Source organism: Toxotes jaculatrix, chromosome 20, assembly GCF_017976425.1.
Source record: "Toxotes jaculatrix isolate fToxJac2 chromosome 20, fToxJac2.pri, whole genome shotgun sequence".
Lineage (NCBI taxonomy): Eukaryota > Metazoa > Chordata > Actinopteri > Toxotidae > Toxotes > Toxotes jaculatrix.
The window spans coordinates 1,231,423-1,244,452 of record NC_054413.1 but is presented as its reverse complement, the minus strand read 5'-3'; the positions used below and the strand labels follow the sequence as shown (position 1 = coordinate 1,244,452).

Genomic DNA, 13,030 nt, shown 5'->3' with positions numbered 1-13,030 from the left:
ATGACATTTTGAATGGCTCTCACGTCCACATACTTTATCCAAACATCTTCAAACTTTATGAGCGTGATGAGGGCTCTGCCCTGAACGCCTCCATATGTCAAACTCCCGCCTTACTCGTGGCGTCCCCTGCTGGTAACAGGAAATGACCTATTTTTACTCTGAAGTATACTGCTCCTTAATAGTTGACACCATCGGCTTGGTTTCTGCTCTACAACCTTCCCAACTACTTGGTGAAGCTACATTATAAAGGCCGTGAAGCTGGGTGCAATGGCATCTGTGTGGCGGCGCGGCAACTGACGATCCCTCGCCGTGAAATTACGTTTGGATTTGTAATGACCTTAACCACCTCCTATGATCATAAAAATTCATACACACGTTCTTGGGGGCTGGTCCTAGACTCTGATGGAGTTTTTATAATTGGGCGGGGCAAAATGGCTCAACGGCGCCCCCTTGAAAATTTAAAATACCCCTCTCCATATGGGTTTTTTTGGAGTACAAAGATGAAAATCAGTACACATAAAGAACACTTCCAGACGCACAAAAAAGTCTCTTGACACCATGACCTCAACCCAGCAGGAAGTCGGCCATTTTGTTTTTGGCGGCCAAATTTGAGTGCTTTCCACCATTGGTATGTGGATGAACTCGTGCTAGGGATTTCACCCGATCAACTTCATATCTGGTGGACCTCACCTCAGGACCATGATGATCAAAAGTTATTAAAGGGTTTTCTCTAAGTTAAAGGGCGTGGCCTCTGTGGCCCGCCAAAGTTTGGTGGCGTTTGGTGAATTTGCCATGACATTTTGAATGGCTCTCACGTCCACATACTTTATCCAAACATCTTCAAACTTCATGAGCATGATCAGGGCTCTGCCCTGAACGCCTCCATATGTCAAACTCCCGCCTTACTCGTGGCGTCCCCTGCTGGTAACAGGAAATGACCTATTTTTACTCTGAAGTGTACTGCTCCTTAATAGTTGACACCATCGGCTTGGTTTCTGCTCTACAACCTTCCCAACTACTTGGTGAAGCTACATTATAAAGGCCGTGAAGCTGGGTGCGATGGCATCTGTGTGGCGGCGCGGCAACTGACGATCCCTCGCCATGAAATTACGTTTGGATTTGTAATGACCTTAACCACCTCCTATGATCATAAAAATTCATACACACGTTCTTGGGGGCTGGTCCTAGACTCTGATGGGGTTTTTGTAATTGGGCGGGGCAAAGTGGCTCAACTGCGCCCCCTTGAAAATTTAAAATACCCCTCTCCATATGGGTTTTTTGGAGTATGAAGATGAAAATCGGTACACATAAAGAACACTTCCAGACGCACAAAAAAGTCTCTTGACACCATGACCTCAACCCAGCAGGAAGTCGACCATTTTTTTTTTGGCGGCCAAATTTCACTGCTTTCCACCACTGGTATGCGGATGAACTCGTGCTAGGGATTTCACCCGATCAACTTCATATCTGGTGGACCTCACCTCAAGACCATGATGATCAAAAGTTATAAGAGACTTTTCTCTAAGTTAAAGGGCGTGGCCTCTGTGGCTCGCCAAAGTTCGGTGGCGTTTGGTGAATTTGCCATGACATTTTGAATGGCTCTCACATCCACATACTTTATCCAAACATCGTCAAACTTCATGAGCATGATGAGGGCTCTGCCCTGAACGCCTCCATATGTCAAACTCCCGCCTTACTCGTGGCGCCCCCTGCTGGTAACAGGAAATAACCTGTTTGTACTATGACGTGTACTGGGGAGAAGAGGAGAGGACATAGGAGGACTCTGGTACTCTTGGCTGCACCGGCTGCGACTCCCGCGGGTCGCAAGGGGTGCGAGGGCCCGTCATCGCTGCTTGCAGCTTTAATTAGGGCCCGAGCACCGAGTGGTGCGAAGGCCCTATTGTTTTTCTAATGTTTATTATTATTATTATTATTATTATTATTCCTCCCAAACAACTGCATTTTTCAACCCCTTCCCATGCTCTAAAACGCCTGAAATTTTGCACACTCATCAGGTCTGGTGAAAAATTTGATATTTTGTGGTCGTTGTAAATGGGGGGGGCCAAATGGCTCCGCAGCGCCCCCTTGAAATTTTCAAAACCCCCCTCCCATTGGGCTTAGTTTGTCATAGGTGCATGAAAATTGGTACACATGTTGATCATACCGAGACACACCAAAAAGTCTCTTGACACCATGACCTCAACCCAACAGGAAGTCCGCCATTGTGGTCGGAAGTTGGCGATTTTGGCGAAATACACCATTGGTATGCGGACGAACTCGTGCTAGGGATTTCACCTGATCCACTTCATACTTGGTGGACCTCATCTCAAGACCATGATGATCAAAAGTTATCAAAGGCTTTTCTCTAAGTTAAAGGGCGTGGCCTCTGTGGCCCGCCAAAGTTTGGTGGCGTTTGGTGAATTTGCCATGACATTTTGAATGGCTCTCACGTCCACATACTTTATCCAAACATCTTCAAACTTCATGAGCTTGATCAGGGCTCTGCCCTGAACGCCTCCATATGTCAAACTCCCGCCTTACTCGTGGCGTCCCCTGCTGGTAACAGGAAATGACCTATTTTTACTCTGAAGTGTACTGCTCCTTAATAGTTGACACCATCGGCTTGTTTTCTGCTCTACAACCTTCCCAACTACTTGGTGAAGCTACATTATAAAGGCCGTGAAGCTGGGTGCAATGGCATCTGTGTGGCGGCGCGGCAACTGACGATCCCTCGCCGTGAAATTACGTTTGGATTTGTAATGACCTTAACCACCTCCTATGATCCTAAAAATTCATACACACGTTCTTGGGGGCTGGTCCTAGACTCTGATGGGGTTTTTGTAATTGGGCGGGGCAAAATGGCTCAACGGCGCCCCCTTGAAGATTTAAAATACCCCTCTCCATATGGGTTTTTTTGGAGTACGAAGATGAAAATCGGTACACATAAAGAACACTTCCTGACGCACAAAAAAGTCTCTTGACACCATGACCTCAACCTAGCAGGAAGTCGGCCATTTTGTTTTTGGCGGCAAAATTTCAGTGCTTTCCACCATTGGTATGCGGACGAACTCGTGCTAGGGATTTCACCCGATCAACTTCATATCTGGTGGACCTCACCTCAAGACCATGATGATCAAAAGTTATCAAAGGCTTTTCTCTAAGTTAAAGGGCGTGGCCTCTGTGGCTCGCCAAAGTTCGGTGGCGTTTGGTGAATTTGCCATGACATTTTGAATGGCTCTCACGTCCACATACTTTATCCAAACATCTTCAAACTTCATGAGCATGATGAGGGCTCTGCCCTGAACGGCTCCATATGTCAAACTCCCGCCTTACTCGTGGCGCCCCCTGCTGGTAACAGGAAATAACGTGTTTGTACTATGACGTGTACTGGGGAGAAGAGGAGAGGACATAGGGGGACTCTGGTACTCTTGGCTGCGCCGGCTGCGACTCCCGCGGGTCGCAAGGGGTGCGAGGGCCCGTCATCGCTGCTTGCAGCTTTAATTAGGGCCCGAGCACCGAGTGGTGCGAAGGCCCTATTGTAATTCTAATGTTTATTATTATTATTATTATTATTATTATTCCTCCCAAACAACTGCATTTTTCAACCCCTTCCCATGCTCTAAAACGCCTGAAATTTTGCACACTCATCAGGTCTGGTGAAAAATTTGATATTTTGTGGTCCTTGTAAATGGGGGGGGCAAAATGGCTCCGCAGCGCCCCCTTGAAATTTTCAAAACCCCCCTCCCATTGGGCTTAGTTTGTCATAGGTGCATGAAAATTGGTACACATGTCGATTATACCGAGACACACCAAAAAGTCTCTTGACACCATGACCTCAACCCAACAGGAAGTCCGCCATTGTGGTCGGAAGTTGGCGATTTTGGCGAATTACACCATTGGTATGCGGACGAACTCGTGCTAGGGATTTCACCCGATCCACTTCATATTTGGTGGACCTCACCTCAAGACCATGATGATCAAAAGTTATCACAGAGTTTTCTCTAAGTTAAAGGGCGTGGCCTCTGTGGCCCGCCAAAGTTTGGTGGCGTTTGGTGAATTTTCCATGACATTTTGAATGGCTCTCACGTCCACATACTTTATCCAAACATCTTCAAACTTTATGAGCGTGATGAGGGCTCTGCCCTGAACGCCTCCATATGTCAAACTCCCGCCTTACTCGTGGCGTCCCCTGCTGGTAACAGGAAATGACCTATTTTTACTCTGAAGTATACTGCTCCTTAATAGTTGACACCATCGGCTTGGTTTCTGCTCTACAACCTTCCCAACTACTTGGTGAAGCTACATTATAAAGGCCGTGAAGCTGGGTGCAATGGCATCTGTGTGGCGGCGCGGCAACTGACGATCCCTCGCCGTGAAATTACGTTTGGATTTGTAATGACCTTAACCACCTCCTATGATCATAAAAATTCATACACACGTTCTTGGGGGCTGGTCCTAGACTCTGATGGAGTTTTTATAATTGGGCGGGGCAAAATGGCTCAACGGCGCCCCCTTGAAAATTTAAAATACCCCTCTCCATATGGGTTTTTTTGGAGTACAAAGATGAAAATCAGTACACATAAAGAACACTTCCAGACGCACAAAAAAGTCTCTTGACACCATGACCTCAACCCAGCAGGAAGTCGGCCATTTTGTTTTTGGCGGCCAAATTTGAGTGCTTTCCACCATTGGTATGTGGATGAACTCGTGCTAGGGATTTCACCCGATCAACTTCATATCTGGTGGACCTCACCTCAGGACCATGATGATCAAAAGTTATTAAAGGGTTTTCTCTAAGTTAAAGGGCGTGGCCTCTGTGGCCCGCCAAAGTTTGGTGGCGTTTGGTGAATTTGCCATGACATTTTGAATGGCTCTCACGTCCACATACTTTATCCAAACATCTTCAAACTTCATGAGCATGATCAGGGCTCTGCCCTGAACGCCTCCATATGTCAAACTCCCGCCTTACTCGTGGCGTCCCCTGCTGGTAACAGGAAATGACCTATTTTTACTCTGAAGTGTACTGCTCCTTAATAGTTGACACCATCGGCTTGGTTTCTGCTCTACAACCTTCCCAACTACTTGGTGAAGCTACATTATAAAGGCCGTGAAGCTGGGTGCGATGGCATCTGTGTGGCGGCGCGGCAACTGACGATCCCTCGCCATGAAATTACGTTTGGATTTGTAATGACCTTAACCACCTCCTATGATCATAAAAATTCATACACACGTTCTTGGGGGCTGGTCCTAGACTCTGATGGGGTTTTTGTAATTGGGCGGGGCAAAGTGGCTCAACTGCGCCCCCTTGAAAATTTAAAATACCCCTCTCCATATGGGTTTTTTGGAGTATGAAGATGAAAATCGGTACACATAAAGAACACTTCCAGACGCACAAAAAAGTCTCTTGACACCATGACCTCAACCCAGCAGGAAGTCGACCATTTTTTTTTTGGCGGCCAAATTTCACTGCTTTCCACCACTGGTATGCGGATGAACTCGTGCTAGGGATTTCACCCGATCAACTTCATATCTGGTGGACCTCACCTCAAGACCATGATGATCAAAAGTTATAAGAGACTTTTCTCTAAGTTAAAGGGCGTGGCCTCTGTGGCTCGCCAAAGTTCGGTGGCGTTTGGTGAATTTGCCATGACATTTTGAATGGCTCTCACATCCACATACTTTATCCAAACATCGTCAAACTTCATGAGCATGATGAGGGCTCTGCCCTGAACGCCTCCATATGTCAAACTCCCGCCTTACTCGTGGCGCCCCCTGCTGGTAACAGGAAATAACCTGTTTGTACTATGACATGTACTGGGGAGAAGAGGAGAGGACATAGGAGGACTCTCGTACTCTTGGCTGCGCCGGCTGCGACTCCCGCGGGTCGCAAGGGGTGCGAGGGCCCGTCATCGCTGCTTGCAGCTTTAATTATTATTATTATTATTATTATTATTATTCCTCCCAAACAACTGCATTTTTCAACCCCTTCCCATGCTCTAAAACGCCTGAAATTTTGCACACTCATCAGGTCTGGTGAAAAATTTGATATTTTGTGGTCGTTGTAAATGGGGGGGGCAAAATGGCTCCGCAGCGCCCCCTTGAAATTTTCAAAACCCCCCTCCCATTGGGCTTAGTTTGTCATAGGTGCATGAAAATTGGTACACATGTTGATCATACCGAGACACACCAAAAAGTCTCTTGACACCATGACCTCAACCCAACAGGAAGTCCGCCATTGTGGTCGGAAGTTGGCGATTTTGGCGAATTACACCATTGGTATGCGGACGAACTCGTGCTAGGGATTTCACCTGATCCACTTCATATTTGGTGGACTTCACCTCAAGACCATGATGATCAAAAGTTATCACAGAGTTTTCTCTAAGTTAAAGGGCGTGGCCTCTGTGGCCCGCCAAAGTTTGCTGGCGTTTGGTGAATTTTCCATGACATTTTGAATGGCTCTCACGTCCACATACTTTATCCAAACATCTTCAAACTTTATGAGCATGATCAGGGCTCTGCCCTGAACGCCTCCATATGTCAAAGTCCCGCCTTACTCGTGGCGTCCCCTGCTGGTAACAGGAAATGACCTATTTTTACTCTGAAGTGTACTGCTCCTTAATAGTTGACACCATCGGCTTGGTTTCTGCTCTACAACCTTCCCAACTACTTGGTGAAGCTACATTATAAAGGCCGTGAAGCTGGGTGCAATGGCATCTGTGTGGCGGCGCGGCAACTGACGATCCCTCGCCGTGAAATTACGTTTGGATTTGTAATGACCTTAACCACCTCCTATGATCCTAAAAATTCATACACACGTTCTTGGGGGCTGGTCCTAGACTCTGATGGGGTTTTTGTAATTGGGCGGGGCAAAGTGGCTCAACTGCGCCCCCTTGAAAATTTAAAATACCCCTCTCCATATGGGTTTTTTTGGAGTATGAAGATGAAAATCGGTACACATAAAGAACACTTCCAGACGCACAAAAAAGTCTCTTGACACCATGACCTCAACCCAGCAGGAAGTCGACCATTTTGTTTTTGGCGGCCAAATTTCACTGCTTTCCACCACTGGTATGCGGATGAACTCGTGCTAGGGATTTCACCCGATCAACTTCATATCTGGTGGACCTCACCTCAAGACCATGATGATCAAAAGTTATAAGAGACTTTTCTCTAAGTTAAAGGGCGTGGCCTCTGTGGCTCGCCAAAGTTCGATGGCGTTTGGTGAATTTGCCATGACATTTTGAATGGCTCTCACATCCACATACTTTATCCAAACATCGTCAAACTTCATGAGCATGATGAGGGCTCTGCCCTGAACGCCTCCATATGTCAAACTCCCGCCTTACTCGTGGCGCCCCCTGCTGGTAACAGGAAATAACCTGTTTGTACTATGACGTGTACTGGGGAGAAGAGGAGAGGGCATAGGAGGACTCTGGTACTCTTGGCTGCGCCGGCTGCGACTCCCGCGGGTCGCAAGGGGTGCGAGGGCCCGTCATCGCTGCTTGCAGCTTTAATTATTATTATTATTATTATTATTATTATTCCTCCCAAACAACTGCATTTTTCAACCCCTTCCCATGCTCTAAAACGCCTGAAATTTGGCACAGTCATCAGGTCTGGTGAAAAATTTGATATTTTGTGGTCGTTGTAAATGGGGGGGGCAAAATGGCTCCGCAGCGCCCCCTTGAAATTTTCAAAACCCCCCTCCCATTGGGCTTAGTTTGTCATAGGTGCATGAAAATTGGTACACATGTTGATCATACCGAGACACACCAAAAAGTCTCTTGACACCATGACCTCAACCCAACAGGAAGTCCGCCATTGTGGTCGGAAGTTGGCGATTTTGGCGAATTACACCATTGGTATGCGGACGAACTCGTGCTAGGGATTTCACCCGATCCACTTCATATTTGGTGGACCTCACCTCAAGACCATGATGATCAAAAGTTATCACAGAGTTTTCTCTAAGTTAAAGGGCGTGGCCTCTGTGGCCCGCCAAAGTTTGATGGCGTTTGGTGAATTTTCCATGACATTTTGAATGGCTCTCACGTCCACATACTTTATCCAAACATCTTCAAACTTTATGAGCGTGATGAGGGCTCTGCCCTGAACGCCTCCATATGTCAAACTCCCGCCTTACTCGTGGCGTCCCCTGCTGGTAACAGGAAATGACCTATTTTTACTCTGAAGTATACTGCTCCTTAATAGTTGACACCATCGGCTTGGTTTCTGCTCTACAACCTTCCCAACTACTTGGTGAAGCTACATTATAAAGGCCGTGAAGCTGGGTGCAATGGCATCTGTGTGGCGGCGCGGCAACTGACGATCCCTCGCCGTGAAATTACGTTTGGATTTGTAATGACCTTAACCACCTCCTATGATCATAAAAATTCATACACACGTTCTTGGGGGCTGGTCCTAGACTCTGATGGAGTTTTTATAATTGGGCGGGGCAAAATGGCTCAACGGCGCCCCCTTGAAAATTTAAAATACCCCTCTCCATATGGGTTTTTTTGGAGTACGAAGATGAAAATCGGTACACATAAAGAACACTTCCAGACGCACAAAAAAGTCTCTTGACACCATGACCTCAACCCAGCAGGAAGTCGGCCATTTTGTTTTTGGCGGCCAAATTTGAGTGCTTTCCACCAATGGTATGTGGATGAACTCGTGCTAGGGATTTCACCCGATCAACTTCATATCTGGTGGACCTCACCTCAAGACCATGATGATCAAAAGTTATCAAAGGGTTTTCTCTAAGTTAAAGGGCGTGGCCTCTGTGGCCCGCCAAAGTTTGGTGGCGTTTGGTGAATTTGCCATGACATTTTGAATGGCTCTCACGTCCACATACTTTATCCAAACATCTTCAAACTTTATGAGCGTGATGAGGGCTCTGCCCTGAACGCCTCCATATGTCAAACTCCCGCCTTACTCGTGGCGTCCCCTGCTGGTAACAGGAAATGACCTATTTTTACTCTGAAGTGTACTGCTCCTTAATAGTTGACACCATTGGCTTGGTTTCTGCTCTACAACCTTCCCAACTACTTGGTGAAGCTACATTATAAAGGCCGTGAAGCTGGGTGCAATGGCATCTGTGTGGCGGCGCGGCAACTGACGATCCCTCGCCGTGAAATTACGTTTGGATTTGTAATGACCTTAACCACCTCCTATGATCCTAAAAATTCATACACACGTTCTTGGGGGCTGGTCCTAGACTCTGATGGGGTTTTTGTAATTGGGCGGGGCAAAGTGGCTCAACTGCGCCCCCTTGAAAATTTAAAATACCCCTCTCCATATGGGTTTTTTTGGAGTATGAAGATGAAAATCGGTACACATAAAGAACACTTCCAGACGCACAAAAAAGTCTCTTGACACCATGACCTCAACCCAGCAGGAAGTCGACCATTTTGTTTTTGGCGGCCAAATTTCAGTGCTTTCCACCACTGGTATGCGGATGAACTCGTGCTAGGGATTTCACCCGATCAACTTCATATCTGGTGGACCTCACCTCAAGACCATGATGATCAAAAGTTATAAGAGACTTTTCTCTAAGTTAAAGGGCGTGGCCTCTGTGGCTCGCCAAAGTTCGGTGGCGTTTGGTGAATTTGCCATGACATTTTGAATGGCTCTCACATCCACATACTTTATCCAAACATCGTCAAACTTCATGAGCATGATGAGGGCTCTGCCCTGAACGGCTCCATATGTCAAACCCCCACCTTACTCGTGGCGCCCCCTGCTGGTAACAGGAAATAACCTGTTTGTACTATGACGTGTACTGGATAGAAGAGGAGAGGACATAGGGGGACTCTGGTACTCTTGGCTGCGCCGGCTGCGACTCCGGTGGGTCGCAAGGGGTGCGAGGGCCCGTCATCGCTGCTTGCAGCTTTAATTTATTTTGTATTTCCTGTGAAGTTTATTTTGAAAGGGCCGCAGTCGGAAGTGTCAGAGAAACGGTTTCTCACGGTGTGTGTTAAACGCTGTGAGGTAAAGGTGGATGATTTATGTCTTCAGTCGAAGAGGACACCGTGTCAGATTAAGAATTTCAAATGTGTGTAAGTGTTTTTAAGTTATTTTTTCGTAAGTTAAGTTTTTAACAAGTTAAAATAAGTTAGCTAAGTTTGCGTCGTTAGCAAACAAATGGAGCGTTAACGGTCAGGAAAAAAAGCTGCGGCTGTGGACAGAAAAGTTTTTCAGACTAATATTCTGCAGAGTCTCTAAGGATTCTGGAAGTGTGGTAAAATCACCGTCTGTGTTTTCCAATAATCTCCAGGTTTCAGTAACAGGTTGCTGTCGGTGACCGCGGTCATACACGGTGTGCAGTGGCGGAGCTGCCGCAGAAAACTGAGGAAACAGCTGTTTCACTTTGAATTTCTTCAGTTGTCTGAGGGAGAAAAGTCTCCGCTGGGCTTGTTGGTGATGTTTTCGGGTTGGGTGAGGACTGGGCCTTCCTGCTCCCGCTGTGCTGCTTGTTCCTGGATATGGGACTTATCATGGTGTCATCAGTGAACTGAAGGATGTTCAGAGAGCTGTGATGGAATGTGGAAGAGTTTGTGTAAAGGGGGAAGAGTCAGGGTGACAGGACACAGTCCTGGGGGGCTCCTGTGCTGAGGGTGAGATGAAAGGTTGTTCCCCTCAGCCCCCGCCACCTGTCCCACAGATCCAGATCCATAGCTTCTTTCTTTTTCTTCCTGTTTCTTATAATAATTATAATAAACATTATTTCTAACATTATTTATATGGTTTACTATGGTGACTGTAAAAGAAAAATTGAGTTAAATTGTGTTTATTTAAAAGCTCATTAGTGTTTTTAACTAACACACTGATGTGTGTGTGTGTACAAGTACACAAACAGACTTGTGATTTACTGTAAATGCAGAGGAGGAGGAGGAGCAGCTACAAGTGAAAGTGAAAGTGTTCAGTCTCTGAGCTCAGACTCCATTTTGACGCAGCAGACAGAGGAAACCTGAGGCTGAGGCAGGGTGAGTGTTAATACAACATTATTCTTATTTTACTGTTAAAGTCTGTGAGCCAGTTTTCTCCCTGTGGACTGTAGAGGGAAGAAGAGTCAGGACCAACGTCCGTCCATACAAAGAGACGGACAGAGAAGGAGGGAATCGTATGGTGTGTGGTACTTCCTGTTGTCTCAGGCAGAGTAGACAGTTTGACACAGAGCAGTGATGAGCTGAATAATTCACATTAAACCTACAACTAACCCAAGAAAACAAGCACAGACTAAAAGGAAACCGAGCACTGTGTGTGTGTGTGTGTGTGTGTGTGTGTGTGTGTGTGTGCGCGCGTTACTTCCTGTTAGTCTTGTGGAATCGTTCTTGTGTTTATGAGCTCACAGTCGTGTGTGTTTTCCTCTCAGACTGACTGAGGGTCAGAAGGTGAGTGTTTCTGTGATGGAAGACGAGGACAGACCAGAGTCTCCAGGACCCATCTGTCCATCTGTAAAGAGTGACCAGTCCAGAGGATTTCTTCCAGACTTCAGTAATGAACCTGGACCCTCAGACACAAAGTAAGTAAAGTTTTAGTGACAGAGACAAAGAAAAATCCTCCGTCTCCTCTTCCTGTTGGATTCTCTGACGGCTGCTGGTCACATAGAGAAGCTGTGATCTGATCTCAGACGACGGCTGCAGACATCAGAGCTCCTCATTCACAGCAGCAGCAGGAGTTTGAGTGTTCAGAGCTCCACAAACGTCCTTCATTAGAAGATTCATCACTGATTCACCTGATATGAATAAAACATGTTTGTGTTTGCAGAGGACAGGACCAGAGACTGAGACCAGAGTCTCCAGGATCCATCTGTCCCTCTATGAACAGTGACCGGTCCAAACGTGAACCTCCATTCTTCAGTAATGAAGCTGGACCCTCAGACACAAAGTAAGACACTGTTTCTACTGTGACGAGGGTTTTTATTCATCGTCCATCAAGAAGAAGAACAAGAAGCAGCTCGTCTCTCTCCACTCTACCTCCACTACTCTTCCTCTCTCTCTCTCTCTCTCTCTCTCCTCCTCTGGTGTCTGCCCTCAGGTCCACTCATATTATTTAAGACCCGCCCACTTAAAGTTGGCAACCAATCAAAATACAAACGACAACCTATGACATTTTAGTTATAAAGAAATGTCTTCACAGAGGGAAGAAGAGGACAGGTGTCTCTGTGGACCAGCAGCTGTCCTGCTGTGCTTTGTGTCAGGACGTCCTGAAGGATCCAGTCTCTACCAGCTGTGGACACTGGTTCTGCAGACAGTGCATCAGCTCATACTGGGACCAGTCTGGTCCATCAGGAGACTCCCTCTGTCCCCAGTGTGGACAGAGACCCAGATCAGGACCTGGACCGCAGACAGCCAGTCAGAGCAGCTCTGTACAAAGTAAGACTGTAGCTGTGTCTGCTGATGGCATCATGTCTGAAAACAGGAGCTGTGCTTTTATACACTGTCATTTGTTCTATCATACAGCTTTGGCATTGAAGATGATCAGAAACAGCAGAAAATGAAAAAGCTTTTCTTTGCTTGTCTTTAGTTTTTATGGAGCTGATGAAAAGAATCAGCAGATTCTCACATTGTCTTTCTTTAGTCTGACATTGTCTCTTGTCTTTCAGCAGATGGTGGTCTGCAGGAGGTTTTAGATGAACATAAGATCAGTCTGAGGAGGAGATGTGAACGTGTGACTGAAGGAACTGATCAAACAGGAAGTGGAACCCTCCTCAACAGGATCTACACTGAGCTCTACATCACAGAGGGACAGAGTGAAGAGGTTAATACCCAACATGAGGTGAAGCAGCTGGAGACTGTTTCCAAGATGAAGACCCTCCATGACGCTCCAATCAGGTGCCACCAAATCTTTAAAGCCTTACCTGAGCAACAGAGACGCATCAGAGTCGTCCTGACCAACGGCGTCGCTGGCGTTGGAAAAACCTTCTCAGTGCAGAAGTTCAGTCTGGACTGGGCCGAGGGCTCGGAAAACCAAGACGTGAGTCTGCTGGTTCTGCTTTCGTTCAGGGAGCTGAACTTGGTCAGAGATGAGC

General features: G+C 46.7%; 2 protein-coding genes across 2 annotated transcripts in view; both read left to right on the top strand.

Annotated features, from left to right (window-relative positions):
* The window catches only part of LOC121200363 (protein NLRC3-like), a 567,821-nt gene that overhangs the window by 37,610 nt on the left and 517,181 nt on the right, over positions 1 to 13,030 (top strand). The gene's annotated exons all lie outside the window — the stretch shown is intronic.
* LOC121200446 (nuclear factor 7, brain-like) lies at positions 9,947 to 12,681 on the top strand. The gene is made up of 5 exons (XM_041065771.1): positions 9,947 to 10,055; positions 10,274 to 10,982; positions 11,372 to 11,521; positions 11,767 to 11,886; positions 12,139 to 12,681. Exons 3-5 carry the CDS (start codon positions 11,406 to 11,408, stop codon positions 12,497 to 12,499), a joined length of 597 nt encoding a protein of 198 aa, XP_040921705.1. The 5' UTR covers positions 9,947 to 10,055; positions 10,274 to 10,982; positions 11,372 to 11,405; the 3' UTR covers positions 12,500 to 12,681.